At 46.3% G+C, this 17,668-nt stretch overlaps 2 protein-coding genes across 3 annotated transcripts; both read left to right on the top strand.

Annotated features, from left to right (window-relative positions):
• Positions 1-1,335: 1,335 nt before the first annotated feature.
• Positions 1,336-11,236, top strand: COMTD1 (catechol-O-methyltransferase domain containing 1). Of its 2 annotated transcripts, XM_054035352.1 has the most exons (7): positions 1,342-1,504; positions 3,809-3,942; positions 5,150-5,255; positions 6,263-6,381; positions 6,777-6,831; positions 8,910-9,043; positions 10,843-11,236. In XM_054035352.1, exons 1-7 carry the CDS (start codon positions 1,423-1,425, stop codon positions 10,993-10,995), a joined length of 783 nt encoding a protein of 260 aa, XP_053891327.1. In that variant the 5' UTR covers positions 1,342-1,422; the 3' UTR covers positions 10,996-11,236. The 2 variants fall into 2 exon arrangements, with proteins under 2 accessions (XP_053891328.1, XP_053891327.1); XM_054035353.1 differs by lacking the exon at positions 10,843-11,236 and having other exon boundaries at positions 1,336-1,504; positions 7,218-9,003.
• A 2,912-nt stretch (positions 11,237-14,148) lies between these two features.
• LOC128840859 (uncharacterized) lies at positions 14,149-16,674 on the top strand. Its single transcript, XM_054035354.1, has 2 exons — positions 14,149-14,845; positions 15,991-16,674. The coding sequence occupies exons 1-2, from the start codon at positions 14,569-14,571 to the stop codon at positions 16,380-16,382; spliced, it is 669 nt and encodes a 222-aa protein (XP_053891329.1). The 5' UTR covers positions 14,149-14,568; the 3' UTR covers positions 16,383-16,674.
• Positions 16,675-17,668: the final 994 nt, after the last annotated feature.

Here is a 17,668-nt window from a genome sequence, read left to right as displayed (position 1 = left end):
CCTCAGTTTCCCCTCACCAGGGTTTTCTGTCTCTCCAGGGGATTCATATGGCTCAGCCCACTGGCTGAGTTACTCTCAGAGTTCAATCCCCTTCCAGGGGAACAGACGTCCCATACAAACAAAAGGTTCTTCCACCCTACTTGAGCTCATTTTCAGATTCAGTTCCCAGCCCCTCCTGGGTTACCTTTAAGTCTCCAGGATGGAGACCCAATTTCCAGGCTACTTTCCTGGAGCCTTCTCCCCCTTCACTGTCCTCTCTGGGACAAAGCCCTGACTTGCAAGCTTCTTCCCTGGAGTCTTCCCAGACCCAACTTCCAGGCATTCCGCAAGAGCCTAACTTGTTCCCTGTAGTGCCACAGACTTTTCTGTGCCCTATTATGAAGCCCCAGAATTTCAGGCTGTCACCTGGCCCCAATTAGTCCAGTCCCCTTAGAATGGCAGGAAACTAAGAATGGCACAGGTTGGGCTGACTGAAGAGGGCTGGCCAGAACCTGGCCTTTTGGCCTTAACAGAGCAGGTCACAGAGTATTACAGAGTACTTCTTGATACAGTTGGGGTTCAGATGAAGGGTGCTGCATTATTTATTATTTGTATACATACTACAGTAGCACCTGCAGCTTTTGTCTGACACCCACGGGACTAAATGCAAGTAGTGTGAGACTCCCTGCCCCAAACAGCTTACAATCAAAGCAAAGGGGAAGCAAAGACAAAGAGAAATGTTCCTTGTGCAAGGTCACAAAGCAGGTCAGTGTAGAGCTGGAAATAAACCCAAATCTCCCAGTCCAATGCCCCGACCGCACTGCCCCTCATAGCTGCACGCTATCTTGCAGACCCCGAAAATATTTTACACCATCTTCTTTAATTTTGAGAACCTCCAGGTGCAAAGTTATTTATTCATCTTAACAGAAACAAACACCCTGCCTATAAAACAATAAATATTGCAGACCTTTATAGACCCGCTGCTAACTATTTTTACACCTCCCAGAGCCTGAGGCTGTTGTAATCCAAAACAGAGATTTCCCAGTAATTAGATTCCACTATTGCAGTAGAGATTGCTTTGGATTCCCTTAGAACATTTAAATGCTAATTTTGCAAGCATTGATTTGTAACCTGAGTTTATGATGATTTCATGCCTCTTTCAGAATGCCTGGCTTCTCCACTGTAAAATGCCAATGCTCATAAATAAAACGAATTACAGCAAGCCCTGTTTGTTCTTGCCTGTAGATGTTGCTCTTTCCCCACTGTTGTTTGTGATCATCACATGGCTGCAATGCTTGCTCAGGCCCTGCAAACACGTGATGCTCACTAGATAAGGAACCCTAATGCACTCAGTGAGTTAGTCATTGTTCTTAAAGCTGCAGCACCCAACAACATCCATTTTGAATCTTGCTGCTGTTTCCTTCTTCTCCTCCGTTTCCCAAAATGCCCTTTTTCAGTATAACTAAAGAAATGGCTATTGGAACCGCAGTCCTGGGGGTTGCATTTGCTACTGGAGTTTTAGCAGGTAAGCGCTGCTTTCTTCTCTGATCTATAAAATCCAACACACCCTCCCAGTTCCCAAGCCCATGGCCAGAAGTGAGCTCTCCTTGAGCAGAAGGAAGCAACAATCCAATTCAAAGCACAGTCACCAACTGTGCTCAATCCAGCTGCACTTTAGCACCCCTTTAAAAAAAAAAAAAAAAAAAAAGTGTGTGTGTAGATTAGAAAGTAATTTACTAGATGTTGGGGGAAGAGGAGAGGGAAAAGGGGCGAAGGTGCTGGAATTAAAGCTGCTGGCTTCTAGAATGTTAGCCACGTGAAGGTGCAACATATTGTATAGGGAGCGAGCGAGGGGGGGAGAGAGAGAGAGCTTTCTATAGACTTAAAGGTTGTGGTTACATTTTTCAAAAGGCCTGGAGATTAACAATATCCTTTTTAATGAGGGTAATGGAATTTTATGCTTCAGGTCACAGGCTGACAGCTCCCAGGTCAGGCATGGGCTCTGGAAGGAATTCCCCTTGCTCCTGTCCCCAAGCACTGGCTAGGGGCATGCTGGCTGATTCACCTTCCTGTGCCAGAAGCTGGCCACTGCCTGAGGCGGGAGACCAAATACAATCCTGATCCTGCAATGAGAGTGGCGTGTGTGGACTCCTTTGCCTGTCTTAGGACTCTGCACGGGTTTGCACCAGCAGATCTCATTGTAGGAGTAGCACTTATAGGAATCCATGGCAAACCCTGTGCACACTGGGCAAGATTGCATGTTGCACATCCTGCAGTATAGCTAGCCCCAAGCATTCAAAATCACAAGATTTGGCTTACAAATCATGAGATTTGTAGAAAAATAAAACAGGTTCTATTTGCTTTCTGGGTTCTGATCCTTTAGGAGTTCCATGTTCAAGTTTTTTTCTCTGCAAACATAAGGGCTAAACTTTTTTTTTTTTTTTTTTAAATGAAAGTTCAGATTCTCTTGGAATCATCTGACTGCAGCTGGGAAAGAGACTAAATATTGTGAAACTCACAAGAGTTGTCAACAATTTGCAACTACCGCCTATTTCCATAATAGCGTGAGCCAAAGTCCAGGCTCCAAACAGAGCCAGTAAAAGAAAATCAGAATCTGAGCTTTAGCTTTGCCGTTTGTACTTCTGTCTGTTCTCAATAAGCTGAACAGTAAAAGCAAACGTCTACCCCATTCTGTTCCTTTTTGTGGTTGCGTTATGTATACATGGTGCCAAGTATCAGGGGGTAGCCATGTTAGTCTGTATCCACAAAAACAATGAGGAGTCCGGTGGTTCCTTAAAGACTAACAGATTTATTTGGATATAAGCTTTCATGGGTAAAAAAACCCACTACTTCAGATGCATGAAGAAGTGAGGTTTTTTACCCACAAAAGCTTATGCCCAAATAAATCTGTTAGTCTTTAAGGTGCCACCGGACTCCTCGTTTTTATGTATACATAGGAACCTACTCCGAGTGAATAGCAAGATAGAGTATCCTCTCCAAAAGACCTTTTCTAGCAAGAACTGAACACAAAGAATGGGTTATAGGCAAGGATTTGACTGAGCTCTGGCAGTAAATATACAGTGCTGTTAAGGGCCCAGTCTGTCTGTATAATCCACTATGCCACTGTACAGCAATAGGCTGGAAAGCACATCTACCAATAGCTCTTCTGCTCAGGATTAAAAGGCCAAGGTCTTAGCAAAGCTGCTGTGAGCTGTCTCAGCCCTCCCCTTGCAAGGTGACTCCAGACAGACATGCATCCTCCTAAGCACATTGGAAATTGCCATCTTAGTGTTCTGGTCATGGCTTTTTCTTCTGGTAAAAGGAGCAGGGGCTAGTTTTCTCCCATCAGCTGGGGCGAGAGCAAGCAGGGGCTGAGCAGAGGAGCAGGGACTAGGATACTCGCGTTCTGTTCCTCTCCCTGTCACTGACTCGCTGGGTGGTCGTGGCAAGTCACCAGACCTCTCTGTGCCTCAGTTTGCCCCTCTGTAAAGCAGGGATATTATTAGAAAAATGCTTTGAGATCCTTGAATTAAATGTGCCGTCTTATGGCAAAATCAGCCACTGAACAACATCAGTGTCAATTTATAGTCACTGCAGCCCTGGACTGGATTTGAACAGATGCTTTAGAGGCGAAAAACCGCTAATCCCACTGCCAATCCCCTGAGCTGTCTAGCCCCTTCACCATCTTCATTTGGGGTTTTGCAGAGCAAGGCTCCATTAGCCTTTCGTGGCAGTTTTCTTGGTCTTTATTTGCTCAAGGCATAACTGGTCATTGCAAACTTTTTCCACTGAGACACAAAACCTTTTAATATCTTAATTTTTTTTATAGGTAAAAAATATCCATTTTTAGCTTTTGGAATTCCCCGATCATCCAAGACTTTACTTGGAAAAGGGGGCCCGCTATGGCAATACATATTGGATCACTCTCTGCGGGAGCATCCAGTCCTAAAGAAGCTGCGACTGGTCAGTGTTTTTCTCAAGATATGTTTTGTGGAGCGTGGTGTGTATACAGTACTGCTATTAATGTCCCATGATTCATAGAGTCCATGGCCAGAAGGCACCATTGTGATCACCTAGTCTGACCTCCTGTATAACACAGGCCATAGAACTTCCCCAAAATAATTCCTAGAGTGGCTCTTTTAGAAAAACATCCAGTCTTAATTTAAAAATGATCAGTGATAGAGAATCCACCACAACCTTTGGTAAATTGTTCTGATGGTTAATTACGCTGTCAAAAATGCACGCTTTATTTCCAGTCTGAATTTGTCTAGCTTCAACTTCCAGCCACTGGATCATGTTAGACCTTTCTCTGCTAGATTGAAGAGCTCGTTATTAAATATTTGTTCCCCACGTAGGTATTTACAGACTGTCAGCAAGTCGCCCCTTAACCTTTTCTTTGTGAAGCTAAATAGATTGAGCTCCTTGAGTCCATCCTTATAAGGCATTTCAATATTGTCTGTGCCCAGTACATAGATCTGCTAGTCCCTAAAGAACTGCCTTTTCTCTATCCACCTGTATGCAGATTTGTAGTGGTATCTAAGGCCCAGAGTCTCAAAGCTATTTAAGTACCTGATTCCCACTACTGAAGTGGTTGCCCCATGGCACCCAGAAGGCCAGTGGCAGAATGCCAGACTAAAACCCAACTCTCCTTTGGCAGGGCAGTGCCTTATCCACTGGGCCAAACTACCCCCTCCATAATCATTGCATTGTTCCCTATATAAAATATTTAAATAGAAAACAAATGTGTTGATTTTAAGGCCAGAAAGAACCATTATGATCTAGTCATAGAAGGCCATAGAATTCCAGCCAGCAATTCTTGCATCAAGCCCATAGCTTCTTGCTGAGCTAGAGCGTGACTTGTAAAAAGACAGCAATCTTGATTTCAAGACTTCAAGTGACAGAGAATTCCCCCCTCCCCTAAGTAAGTTGCTCCTGTGGTTACTTACCCTCACTGTTAAGTTTGGCCACAACAATGGTAGCTGCTTATACATGTATCTTCTTTGGTAAATGAACAGAAATTGCTTCTCTGAGATCAACAGTAATAATAAACCCCAATGCTGTCCTCATCCTGAGGATCACGTTGGGCTCTTGGGGTCTGCCTGAAAGAGCAACTTCAGAGTAGTTTTTCTTTTCCTGTTTCCTTTCAATTTTGTACCATTTCCTTTTCCAGCTCACCTTGGACCATCCCTGGGGTAGAATGATGGTGTCTTGTGACCAGGCTCAGCTTATGGCAAACTTGGCCAAACTCATCAAAGCCAAGAAAGCTATTGAAATAGGTAAGAATGCACGTTTCCTAGGGCATGGCTCAACACCGATCATTTGGAAGCTATGTCAACATAGTTCCCTGCTTCACCAAGCCTACCAAAGAGCACCAAGGGTGATGGGAGGTGGTCAGAGCAGGACTCTTCAGTTAGCTTCTTGCCTCTGACCTTGGGCAAGTCAAATTTTCAATAGTGACCACCGATATTGGGTGCCCAACTTGAGACACCTGTTCTTGATTCTTAAAGGTGCTGCAAATCCCCAGCCCCCGCTGACATCAACTTCAGTGGTGAGCGCTCAGCACTTCTGTAAATAAAGACCCAGGGGTCGCAGTTTGGGTACTTAATATCAGTGGCCACTCCGGAAAGTTTTGACCCTGACCTCCCTCCCTGTTTCCTCACCTGTACAATGGGGATAAGACCAACCTCTCAGGGGTGTGGTGAAGCCTAATTCAGGGCTGACGGTACAGCAGTGTGAGCGGCTTATGAGGAAAGCACCATGGGACAAAAGCGGAAGAAGAGAGCAAAGCCCAAGTGAAAGGGCTTAGTTTGGGTGGACCTAAGGGAAGGATTCTCAACCCCCTGTTTTTCAGGGCTAGAGAATCCACAGCAGCTGCCATCTACTGCCGGTGGAGAACAACAGGCGCAGCCCACAAGGATTCAGTGTGCCATGCTGGCCGTGGCTCCGTCCCCTCCTCTTCCTTATTCCCTTAGAGACCCGCTAAAGTCAAATTCATGCCATACAGGATGGTACTCTGAGGCCAGGAGACCATTGACAGACGTAAGCTGTAAATTTAGCTAGAGAACTAACAAGAGTTCACAGCCACTATTCTGTCGGGCTTCAGCAGCTACAAAATGCTACCCTGGTAATGGGACAGATAGCATTAATTCACTAGTGATTTGGGATCCTCAGCTCTTTTGGGGGGCTTTATTCTTTAACAACAAAAAAAAATCCTTCTTGTCCACAGTTAAATCAGTTTTCATGGTCAAATGAGTCTTACTTCTTTCTCTCGTGTCTTTTCTAGGTGTTTTTACAGGCTATAATACCTTAAACATGGCACTAGTCTTGCCAGACGATGGCAAAGTCGTTGCCTGCGATATAAATGAAGATTACGTCAGTATTGGAAAGCCGCTATGGAAAGAGGTAGATAGTCTCTGCCCATCCCTAAATGCTCCGTACTCTGAATAGGAGTGCTCAGAATTGTAGGAATATGTTTCAGGACTCTGTTTCCCTCCAATTTTCAGATGTGCGTGTGTGGCAGCTGCAGGAAAGAATCAGGTAGTTAGAGGGTTACGCAACTTATCCACCCAAATCCAAGTGTCACAGAATGTGAGCATTCACTTTAGGCACTATAGTATAGGCTGGGTTGAGGCAACTTGATAAACTTGGCCTGTTTGACCAAATGTTATTTGAATTCTGGAAGTAACAGGGAGAATAGGTATGGGATCCTCCAATTTTATGGTGACTTTTCTGAGTGCATCCCACTTTAAGATATTTCACAACTACTTCCATCAAATCCCTTTCCTCTTTTGTTTCAGGCAGGAGTGGAGCATAAAATAGACTTGCGGATTAAACCAGCAATACAAACACTTGGTAGGTAACATAATAAATATGAAAAGTAGAGGCTGAAGACTTAGTCCTTCATGTGAAGTCTGAGATTAGGAGTTGTATAGCAAAGATGAACATGCAGTTTCATCAGTCACAATGGGCGGCTTCCCAGTTATATAAAGGAAATTTAGGAAGAGTTCAGCTGTTTCCAGATACTGGGAGAGAGAGAGAGAAAGTGGATAACTGTTCATCCACTATCCATTGTTACATTGGTCACTTAAACACAGCAATGGGCTGTGTGGGTAATATTAAGAGGTATTGTCTTGCTGCTTCTATCACAGGGAAAGCTGCTTAAGATGGATTTAAATTGGACAAAGCCCAATTTCTCTCCCTTGAAGTGTCTGTTCTAAGTGATTATCTGTTTATTCTAGGCAAGCAAAGTCTTCTCCGAGGAGTGAAAGATGCAGAGGGAATCGAGAAGCTAGTGTACAAGCATCAGAGGCAGGAGATTTCTGATCTGGGGAAATGCAGTTTGGTATTCGTGGTCAGGAGGAAGCAAAGCCTTCCAAGACCACGGAAAAGGCAGATGCAGAACAAGTTTGTATAATAGGAAACACTGTCTCACAGGGGAGCAGCATTAAGGAGGGAAAGTTGCTGTCAGAAAGACTGTTTATTCCCACTGCTAATGCCAGTGATCCATTCCACCAGCCAATGCTGCTTCTTTGCCCACACTTAGCTTTTCAGAAGAAGTGTCTTTAAGAGACAAAACTATCCAGAAGCAGCCTAGCACAGTCACTGTAGTACACATGGGGCAGTGTTCTCTTAGTGTGACTGATGTTGCTGTCCTGCCTGGTAGCTAGACTAATGCGGCCTGTCACCCACTCTCTTCTGTCACAAACATTAGCCTTGTCTGGGCCACGTTCTTCCCTCCAGTGTACTCATACAAACTCTGATAACAACAGGGCTGTCTGCTGACTAACCCTATGCAGAAAAGGCCTCACAAGTTGTTCTCCAAAACAAGAGGGTGCAGAGCAATTTGAGAAGGGCAGATAACTTGCATGAGCTCCTTGCTCCTTCATAGTAGGCCTCTCAAAACCCTACCTCTCTTCCCCTTCTCTTCTGTAGAGGTCACTACTGAGATGCTGCAGTGGGGAGTGAGATTCCAAATGGGGTCCCCTCCCAAAACACACAGAGTAGTGGTGGGTGGGGCTATAAACAGCCAAGTACTTCTCTCACCTTCTAGTGCCCTGAGGAGGACCAGAGCCATTGTCTCTGCAGCTGACAGTTCCAGTTTGGAGCTGTCAGCCAGAGTGCAGCGTAAGAAAGTTTTAACAGACCCCAGTTCCACTTGTTTTGGCCCAAAAAGGAGAAATGGAATGGGTGACTCCTGAGAAAAGCCCACTGGTTGACAACCATTTGCTGCCATCTGTGATTACACAAAGGATGCACTTGCTCAGGCAAAGTCCACCAGAGGGCCTTCTGGGTAAGAATTCTGCATGACCCAAATTACAGCACTGTGGTCAGTCTGAAAATTCATTTAACATCTAGGGCCTTTCTACTGGGGGAAAATTTCTAACCAGCTTTAAAAACCAGTTCAGCTAAGCTGATTTTAAAACTAATGGAGAAGTAGTGTAAACCCAGTTTAAAGGATCCTGGCCTGCTCTTACTGAACCAAATTTAGGAGTATCATGTCTACAGTCTACACTATGGCTTTGGCTGCTTCTAAAATTGGATAATAAGCTTCTCCAGACCCTTGTAGACTCTGAGCCTTGACGCACATGGATTGTCTCATCCCTTTATTGAGGCTACATCTACACTACAGGGGGGAGTCGATTTAAGATACGCAAATTCAGCTACGTGAATAGCGTAGCTGAATTCAACGTATCGCAGCCGACTTACCCCGCTGTGAGGACGTCGGCAAAATCGACTTCTGCGGCTTCCTGTCGACGGCGCTTACTCCCACCTATGCTGGTGGAGTAAGAGCGTCGATTCGGGGATCGATTGTGGGACGCGATAAATCGATCCCCGAGAGGTCGATTTCTACCCGCCGATTCAGGCAGGTAGTGTAGACCTAGCCTCAGTGTTAAACCAGAGCATCACAACACGCTTTGTTTCCTGTATAGATGAACTACTGGCAGACGGTGAAGCTGGGACCTATGACTTTGCTTTCATAGATGCAGATAAACAGAGTTACAATGAGTACTATGAAAAATGTTTACGTCTCATAAGGAAAGGGGGAATCATAGCTATTGATAATGTAAGTATTAACCCACTGTTCCACCCCCACTTTAAGTCACATTAGATAGTTCCAGTAACAACCTTAATTCTGACCCAGGGGACATAGATTCCAAACACAGCATTAAGTTTCCAAATTATATAAAGGTGATTAAAAAAAGACAACATGATTATTTTATTTACCTGTTAATGACACACACAGGTAATATCTGCAGCAACTAAAACGACCTTGCATTAACCTGTATATATGTACACTTCAGCGTCTACTGTGCACACACACACACACACACACACACACACACACACACACACACACACACACACACACACACACACACACACACACACACACACACACAGTGCAGAATACCAATATCTTATCAAGCTATTCATGCATTACACAAAGAATGCTTTATTTAACAGTTATATCCTCCTACAGGGCATCTTCTACAATTGTAAACTGTTCATAATTCCTAAAACTACATTTGTTTTATTCATCATCATGTTACAAGTGACTTCCAAATACTTTAGAGAAATTATTGAACAGTATTACTCAAAAAGAAAGAGAGGGATCAGTGTTAGTTGTTTTAGGAATGTCTACACATTTTCATATGTCTACCTATTTCTATTAGGTTAACTTATTTATAAGGGCTAGTCTGAGGCTTAATATTTGCAAACAGCTCTGAGATGTTGCATTTCTATAGAGCCTTCTGCCCAAGGATCTCAAAGCACACTATGAAAGTAGGTGGGTATAGTTGTCCCCAGTAAATAGATGTGAAAACTCAGAGAGGTCCAAATTAAGCAAAGCATTTACATATGTACTGGAGATTGTCCCTATTCAACCTATCACTTAAGCTTAAGTTCCATTGATGCTAATGAGATTCAAGCACATGCCTAAAGTTAAGCATGTGCTTAAGTGATAGGCTGATTAGGGATGGATTGCTGAATCAGGACCAGAAAGATTGAGTGACTTGCCAAAGGTCACAAAGTCAGGGAATAGACTCTGGACTCCCAGTCCCACTGGAGTATGCTGCCTCTGTGTGGTGTGTTGTTAGTATAAATGCAAAATCTTATAATGCTCTTCAACCAAACTCCTGATTTATCCAACTACTTTGTGATCTTATACGCTGTGATAATCAAGGGCTTTTCTATGCTACCACAGCCTGGCCTGGGATAGCTATGCCAGCCTGGCCTGGGATAGCTATGCCAGCCAAGCCTCCTAGTGGAGACACAGTATACAGCAACAGAAGGAGTTCTGCCAGCATAGCTATACCATCTTCCTGTGTGACATTAGTTAAGCCAACAGAAGCACTCTGCTATTGGCATAGTTATGTCTAGACTGGAAGTTTTGCCAGCCTAGCTATATTGCCTGGGGGTGTGCTTTTCCCCCCCACTCTCCTAGCCAACATAGCTATGCTAGCAAAAACTTTGTAGTGTAGACAAGGCCTAACAAAAAGCAGTTAAAGGGATTGTCAACACATGCTTGCGAAAGGCTGTGTGGACAGACTTACATGAGTTTAAACCATGCTTAACCTCTTTTGAATGGGTTTAAAATAAACTGAAATAAATATTGATTAAACTGCAGTGTGTCCACACAACCTTTTGCACTATTCTAATTTAATCAGTTTAAAAATCACACCTTTAGTTAAACACTTACAACTCTAAATGTAGAGAAGCCCATAGTCTTGTAAACTCTAATAAAGTTCTCTCTTGACCCTACATTTCCCTTTGGACTGTCAGTGCCATCAACAGCCTGGTCAGATGCTGAGTGCACCTTGCACATGAGGGTGATTGTTTGCATGTGATTCTTGTTTACACTAGGTTTTATGGCACGGGAAAGTATTGAAGCCAAGCAAAAACGATATGGAAACCCAAAGCCTCCACCACCTCAATGAGAAGATCTTCCGAGATGTACGAGTCAATATCAGCATGCTCCCAATGGGGGATGGAGTGACACTAGCATTCAAGCTATAGTGTGAGAAAAATGCTGGGCAATGGAAGGGAGACAGAGAAGCACCAAATAATCAGGCAAAACTAAGTGGAACATGAGTAGCATCTGTAATGTGAACCTGTGTCTCAGCAGAATAGCATAAAGCTGGAAAAACAGTCCTTCAAATGACCAGAAAAACTACTGGTATCTAAATACAATGGTAGAAAAAAGATTTATATTAAAATTTAGTATAATTTTATATCATAATAAAAAGAAAAACCCACAGTAAGTTGTCTTTGTAAGAGACAGTGATAGAGGGAAGGAATCTCCTTAAGGGCCCACTCCTTCAAGACACTGAATGACTTTATTATTACTTGTATTATGAGATACAGACATTCCCTATTGTAAAGAGCTTACATTTACACAGGCAAGACAGACAAAGGGTGAGCACTGAAAGATTAAGTGATTTACCCAAGATCGCATAGGGAATCTGTACCACTGCCAGGAATGGAGCCCTGAGAGCTCCAGGCCCAGTTCAGCGTGTTAACCAAAAGACCGTCTTTCCTTGACTTTCATTGCCTTGAAGGGGATTTAACAGTGCTCACCATCTCTTAGGAGTGGCCCTGTAAATCACTCTAGAAATGAAGCCACAAAGCAGCATGAGTAACCAGGAGAGGAAAGCAGCTGTAACCCAGCACAATGAAACTATGCGCCACTGACAGAAGAGCAAAAGGGTCGCTCGTAACAAAGCTGAGAATGGGAGGTAGCATAATATTAGCGTTGCCAGGAGACTGGTGAGGTAGGAGGACACCTACTCTGGTTAGATGATTGCTGATTTAATCCATGCAGAGGACATAGCAAGATGCATGCTGCTGTTCCTTGTTATCTTAGTTACTGAACAAGTGGTGGGGATGTAGTGGGTACAAAATGATGGCTGCCACTGACATTTAAGGTCGTGAAGACCTAAGAAAACAAGAGATGAGCACTGTGTAATCCGGCTGTGAGCTCCCTGTAAGATCAATTTCTCAAACAGCATGGAGCCTGTAGCATTGCTGTTCATGCCCAGTACTTGGTACAGTATCTCCTCGTACACTGCAGTTGTCACCAACCAGTAGATGGCCATCTCCTAGTGCACCAGGGCTGCCACTAAGACAGACTCCCTGCCTGCCCTAGCCCCAATGGCCAGTGCAGCCTCGGGGGGGGGGACAGGGATCTTCCTTCGTGTGCTGCCCTTCTCTGCAAGCACCACCCCTACAGCTCCCATTGGCCAGGAATGGGGAGCTGTGGCCAGTGAGAGCTGCGGGGGCAGTGCTTGCAGAGAGAGACAGTGGGCGGAGCCACATGCCCCCCGCCCCTCCCTTAGGGGTCGCAGGGGCGCGTTGGCCCCTTCCAGGAGTGGCATGGAGGCAGGGTAGGCAGGGAGCCTGCCTTAGCGGCAGCCTTGCTACACCAAAGACCAGGAGCTGCCAGAGGTAAGTGCTGCCCGGCGGGAGGCCACACACCAGCTCTGAGCCCTCTCTTGGAGCCAGCACCCCATACGCTCTCCTGCACCCTGAACTGCCTCCTGCACCCTGAATCCTAGCCCTGATCCCCCTCCCAGAGCCAGCACCCTGTATCCCCTCCTGCACCCAAACATTCTGCCCCAACCCTGATCCCCCTCCCGGAGTCAGCACCCTATACCCCCTCCTGACCCCAACCCCCTGCCCCAGCCCAGAGCCCCATTCTGCACCCAAACTCCCTCCCAGAGCCCACACCCCCTCCTGCATCCCTACCCCAGCCTGGTGAAAGTGTGTGAGGTTGGGGGAGAGCTGGGGGGATGGAGAGAATGGGGCAGGGCTTTGGGGAAGGGGTGGGTAGATCCTAGGTTGCCCTTAAATTCAAAAAATGATCTTGGGCATAAAAAGGTTGGAGACCACTGTTGTATAGCTTCTGCTTTCGCATCTGTCATTTGATTTGTCACACACTAGTCAAAAGAGACTTGTGTGTGACTTGTGTGTGGCCTATGAACCTTCCTCAAGAGACTGTCTACTATTCCAGCAGAAAACTCAAAGCAAATGCAGCTTGACAAGTATTGGGGTTTTTTGGTGTTGAAATTGAAGTCCTCCTCTAAAAGACATTAACAAGCTGTTACAATTATTGCCAGGCAGTGTGAAGCACTTTAGAGCTGCTTTGGATCTAGCCATGAATGACAGTCCAGTAAGAAAAACTGTACAGTTTCCAATGCAATTAGAAAGTGACATAGAAACTCACTCTGTTTATTCACAGCATTCAACAGGTTTAGGAGTCTGAGCTCTCAGAACCCACAACTTTGTGGCTAATTCTTCCCAGCTGTTGATCAGATAGCTTGTGTACTGTTCATTGGAACCCTCGCTTCCACCTTTGTAAGAAGTGGGGGGGGGGGGAGAGGTTCTTTTACTGACCAGAAAGGGGGGGGGGTGGATTTTCAGCAAGGTATTTGGACCAAGAAGGAGCTGCACAACTTCCCAGCAACAAGATTTTCAGAAGGGAATTAGAAATTCCAGATGCTGACCTGAGAACCTTAACAGGGCCTGATTTTCAAAAAGCATGGAGCACCTGCCCTCTACAAAACAGGCCCCTTTAAGAAACATCCTCCAAGGCACTCAGAAGATCACTAACCGCATTTGAAAATCTTGGCCCAGGTTTCTTTCTGCTTTTCAGTGTGAATGATGACCCAGTAGGCAAGGATCCTACTATCTGAACCTACAAATACGTACATTTTGTGAAGGGGGACTGTTTCATAGGTTTTACTATAGAATCATAGAAATGTAGGGCTGGAAGGAGCCTCAAGAAGTCATCTAGTCCAACCCCCTGCACTGAGGCAGAACCAAGTAAACGTAGACAAACACTTGTCAGGGATGGGCTAACCTTTTCTGGAAAACCTCCAGAGATGGGGATTCAACAGCCTCCCCCCATGGACGCATATTCCAGAGTTTTACTACCTTAGAGTTAGGCCTGGTCTACACTATGACTTTAATTCGGATTTATCAGCTTTAATTCGAATTAACCCTGCAACCGTCCACACAACGACGCTATTTATTTCGATGTAAAGGGCCCTTTAAATCGATTTCTGTACTCCACCCCGACGAGCGGAGCAGTGCCAAAATCGATTTTAGCAATTCGAATTAGGGTTAGTGTGGCCGCAATTCGATGGTATTGGCCTCCGGGAGCTATCCCACAGTGCATCATTGTGACCGCTCTGGACAGCAATCTAAACTCGGATGCACTGGCCAGGTAGACAGGAAAAGCCCCGCGAACATTTGAATTCCATTTCCTGTTTGCCCAGTGTGGAGAGCACAGGTGACCACAGATAGCTCATCAGCACAGGTAACCATGCAGGCTGATAATCGAAAAAGAGCACCAGCATGGACCGTGAGGGAGATACTGGATCTGATCGATGTATGGGGAGAGGATTCAGTGCTTGCAGAACTTCGTTCTAAAAGACGAAATACAAAAACTTTTGAAAAAATCTCCAAGGGCATGATGGAGAGAGGCCACAATAGGGACTCAGATCAGTGCCGCGTGAAAGTGAAGGAGCTCAGACAAGCCTATCAAAAAACAAAGGAGGCAAACGGTCGCTCCGGGTCAGAGCCGCGGACATGCCGCTTCTACGCCGAGCTGCATGCAATTCTAGGGGGGGCTGCCACCCCACCCCACCTGTGTTTGTGGATTCTGGGTCGGGGATAGTCTCATCAGCGACGCCTGAGGATTCTGCCGATGGGGTAGAGGAGGAGGAGGAGGAGGATGAGCTTGCAGAGAGCACACAGCACTCCATTCTCCCCAACAGCCAGGATCTTTTTCTCACCCTGACTGAAGTACCCTCCCAAGCCTCCCAAGCCAGTACCCAAGACTCTGACCCCATGGAAGGGACCTCAGGTGAGTTTACCTTTTAAAATATAAAACTTGTTTTAAAAGCAAACGGTTTTTAATGATTACTTTGCCTGACTTTGCATTCGCGGTCAGTTCAGCTACTGGAAAAGTCTGTAGCTACTGGAAAAGTCTGTTAACATGTATGGGGATGGAGCGGAAATCCTCCAGGGACATCTCCATGAAGCTCTCCTGGAGGTACTCCGAAAGCCTTGCCAGAAGGTTTCTGGGCAGTGCATCCTTATTGCCTCCTCCATGGTAGGACACTTGACCACGCCATGCTTGCAGCAAGTAATCTGGTATCATTGCCTGACAAAGCCTGGCAGCGTATGGTCCCGGTGTTTGCTGGCATTCAAGCAACATCCGTTCTTTATCTTGTTGTGTAATCCTCAGGAGAGTGATATCACTCCTGGTAACCTGGTTGAAATACGGGAACTTAATTAAGGGGACAGAGGTGGCAGTTCCTATTCGGCTGTTTGCCTGTGTCTGAAAAGAAATCCTTCCCTGAAGTTAGCCAAGCGCAGGGGGGGAATTGGCCCAGAGCTTTTCGCATTAGGCTAGCAGGGATCTTCCCTGTTACCAGCCACGCGGTGAGGGGAGGGGTACCGTGATCATCCCAGAGAATTCATGGCGGGAGGGGGGCGGCGGCGGCGGGGGGGGGGTTAGTTTGGTGCCTGCAGGATCTTCCCTGATACCAGCCACGCGGTGGGGGGGAGGGGTACAGCGATCATCCCAGAGAATTCATGGCGAGGGGGGGGGGTTAGTTTGTTTTCTGGTGCTGCTGAATGTTAACAGAAAAACCGCAGCACTCTACTTGCCTGAAGGGGCCCAGACAAGCCCCCCCACACTGCCCCCCCCCCCAAACTGGCTTAGATTGGCCAGGCTTCTGCAGCACTCTACAAGCTATGCTTGGTATGTGGGAAAGGAGGGCAGAAGCTTACCATGGCCGCATGCAAGCCGAATTCTGTTGCCCAGACCTGTGATCTCTAGCAGCAAAGCCACAGGCACTCAGCATTAAGAGGCAAAATGCGACCTTGCACAGAAATCACATGTGCTATGTAATGTGAATAGTGTTGGTCACCGTGAAAGAGTATAAGCATTGTTCTGCAAAGTGTAGCTTTTAAAACAATTCTCTCTTTTTTCCCTCCCTACAGCAGCTGCAAATTCCTCAAGCCTCCCCCCTCCATCCCGAAGGTTATCACAGATAAGGCGTCGTAAGAAGAAAACGCGAGACGAAATGTTTTCTGAAATTATGGAATCCAGCCGCAGTGACAGAGCTCATGTGAATGAGTGGAAGGAAACAGTTTCAAACTATAGGAAAGAAGTCAGTGAACGTGAGGAGAGGAGGGACCAACGTGAGGAGAGGAGGGACGCTCGAGATGAGAGGTGGCGGCAGGAAGACCAGAGGACGAAGGATGCAACGCTGGGGCTGCTCCGGCGTCTGGTGAGGTTCAGGAACGGCTGCTGGAAAACAGACTGCCGCTTCAGCCCCTGTTCCACCCTCCCCCCTCCCCATGTTCCGTATCCTCCTCACCCAGACGTGTAAGAACTCGGGGGAGGAGGCTCCGTACACCTTCCCATTCCACCCCAGTAGACAGCCCAAGCAAAAGGCTGTCATTTTTTTAAGCTTTTCTTTGTGGCTTTTTCCTTCCCAGCAATCCTCCTCCCAGATACCACCCGGGTTCCCTCCCTCTTTTTCTAATCTATTAATAAAGAATAAATGATTTTTAAATGATAGTGACTTTATTTGGTTTGAAAGAAAGCTGGGGGAAGGGGCAGGGTGGGTTCCTTACAGAAAATCAGTCAATAAAGGGGGCGGGTTTTCATGAAGGAGAAACAAACAGATATTTCACACTGTACCCTGGCCAGCCATGAAACTGGTTTTTAAAGCTTCTCTGATGCACAGCGCTTCATGGTGTGCTCTTCTAATCGCCCTGATGTCTGGCTGCGCGTAATCAGCAGCCAGGCGGTTTGCCTCAGCCTCCCACCCCGCCATAAAGGTCTCCCCCTTACTTTCACAGAGATTGTGGAGCACACAGCAAGCAGAAATAACAATGGGGAGATTTCTTTGGCTGAGGTCAGAGCGAGTCAATAATGAACGCCAGCGACCTTTTAAACGGCCAAATGCACATTCTACCACCATTCTGCACTTGCTTAGCCTGTAGTTAAACAGCTCCTGACTCCTGTCCAGGCTGCCTGTGTATGGCTTCATAAGCCATGGCATTAAGGGGTAGGCTGGGTCCCCAAGAATAACTATGGGCATTTCAACATCCCCAATGGTTATTTTCTGGTCCGGAAAGTAAGTCCCTTGCTGCAGCCCTTTAAACAGAGTAGTGTTCCTGAAGACGCGAGCGTCATGAACCCTTCCCGCCCAGCCCGCGTTGATGTTGGTGAAACGTCCCTTGTGATCCACAAGTGCTTGCAGCACCATTGAAAAGTACCCCTTGCGGTTTATGTACTCGGTGGCTTGGTGCTCCGGTGACAAGATAGGGATATGGGTTCCGTCTATTGCCCCACCACAGTTAGGGAATCCCATTGCAGCAAAACCATCCACTATAGCCTGCACATTTCCCAGAGTCACAAACTTTCGTAGCAGCACCTGAGTGATTGCTTTGGCTACTTGCATCACAGCAGCCCCCACAGTAGATTTGCCCACTCCAAATTGATTCCCGACTGACTGGTAGCTGTCTGGCGTTGCAAGCTTCCACAGGGCTATCGCCACGCGCTTCTCAACTGTGAGGGCTGCTCTCATCTTGGTATTCTGGCGTTTCAGGGCAGGGGACAGCAAGTCACAAAGTTCCATGAAAGTGCCCTTACGCATGCGAAAGTTCC

The sequence above is a fragment of the Malaclemys terrapin genome, chromosome 7, assembly GCF_027887155.1.
Source record: "Malaclemys terrapin pileata isolate rMalTer1 chromosome 7, rMalTer1.hap1, whole genome shotgun sequence".
Taxonomy (NCBI): Eukaryota; Metazoa; Chordata; order Testudines; family Emydidae; genus Malaclemys; species Malaclemys terrapin.
The sequence above is the reverse complement of the archived record's forward strand: the minus strand, read 5'-3'. Positions and strand labels throughout refer to the sequence as shown.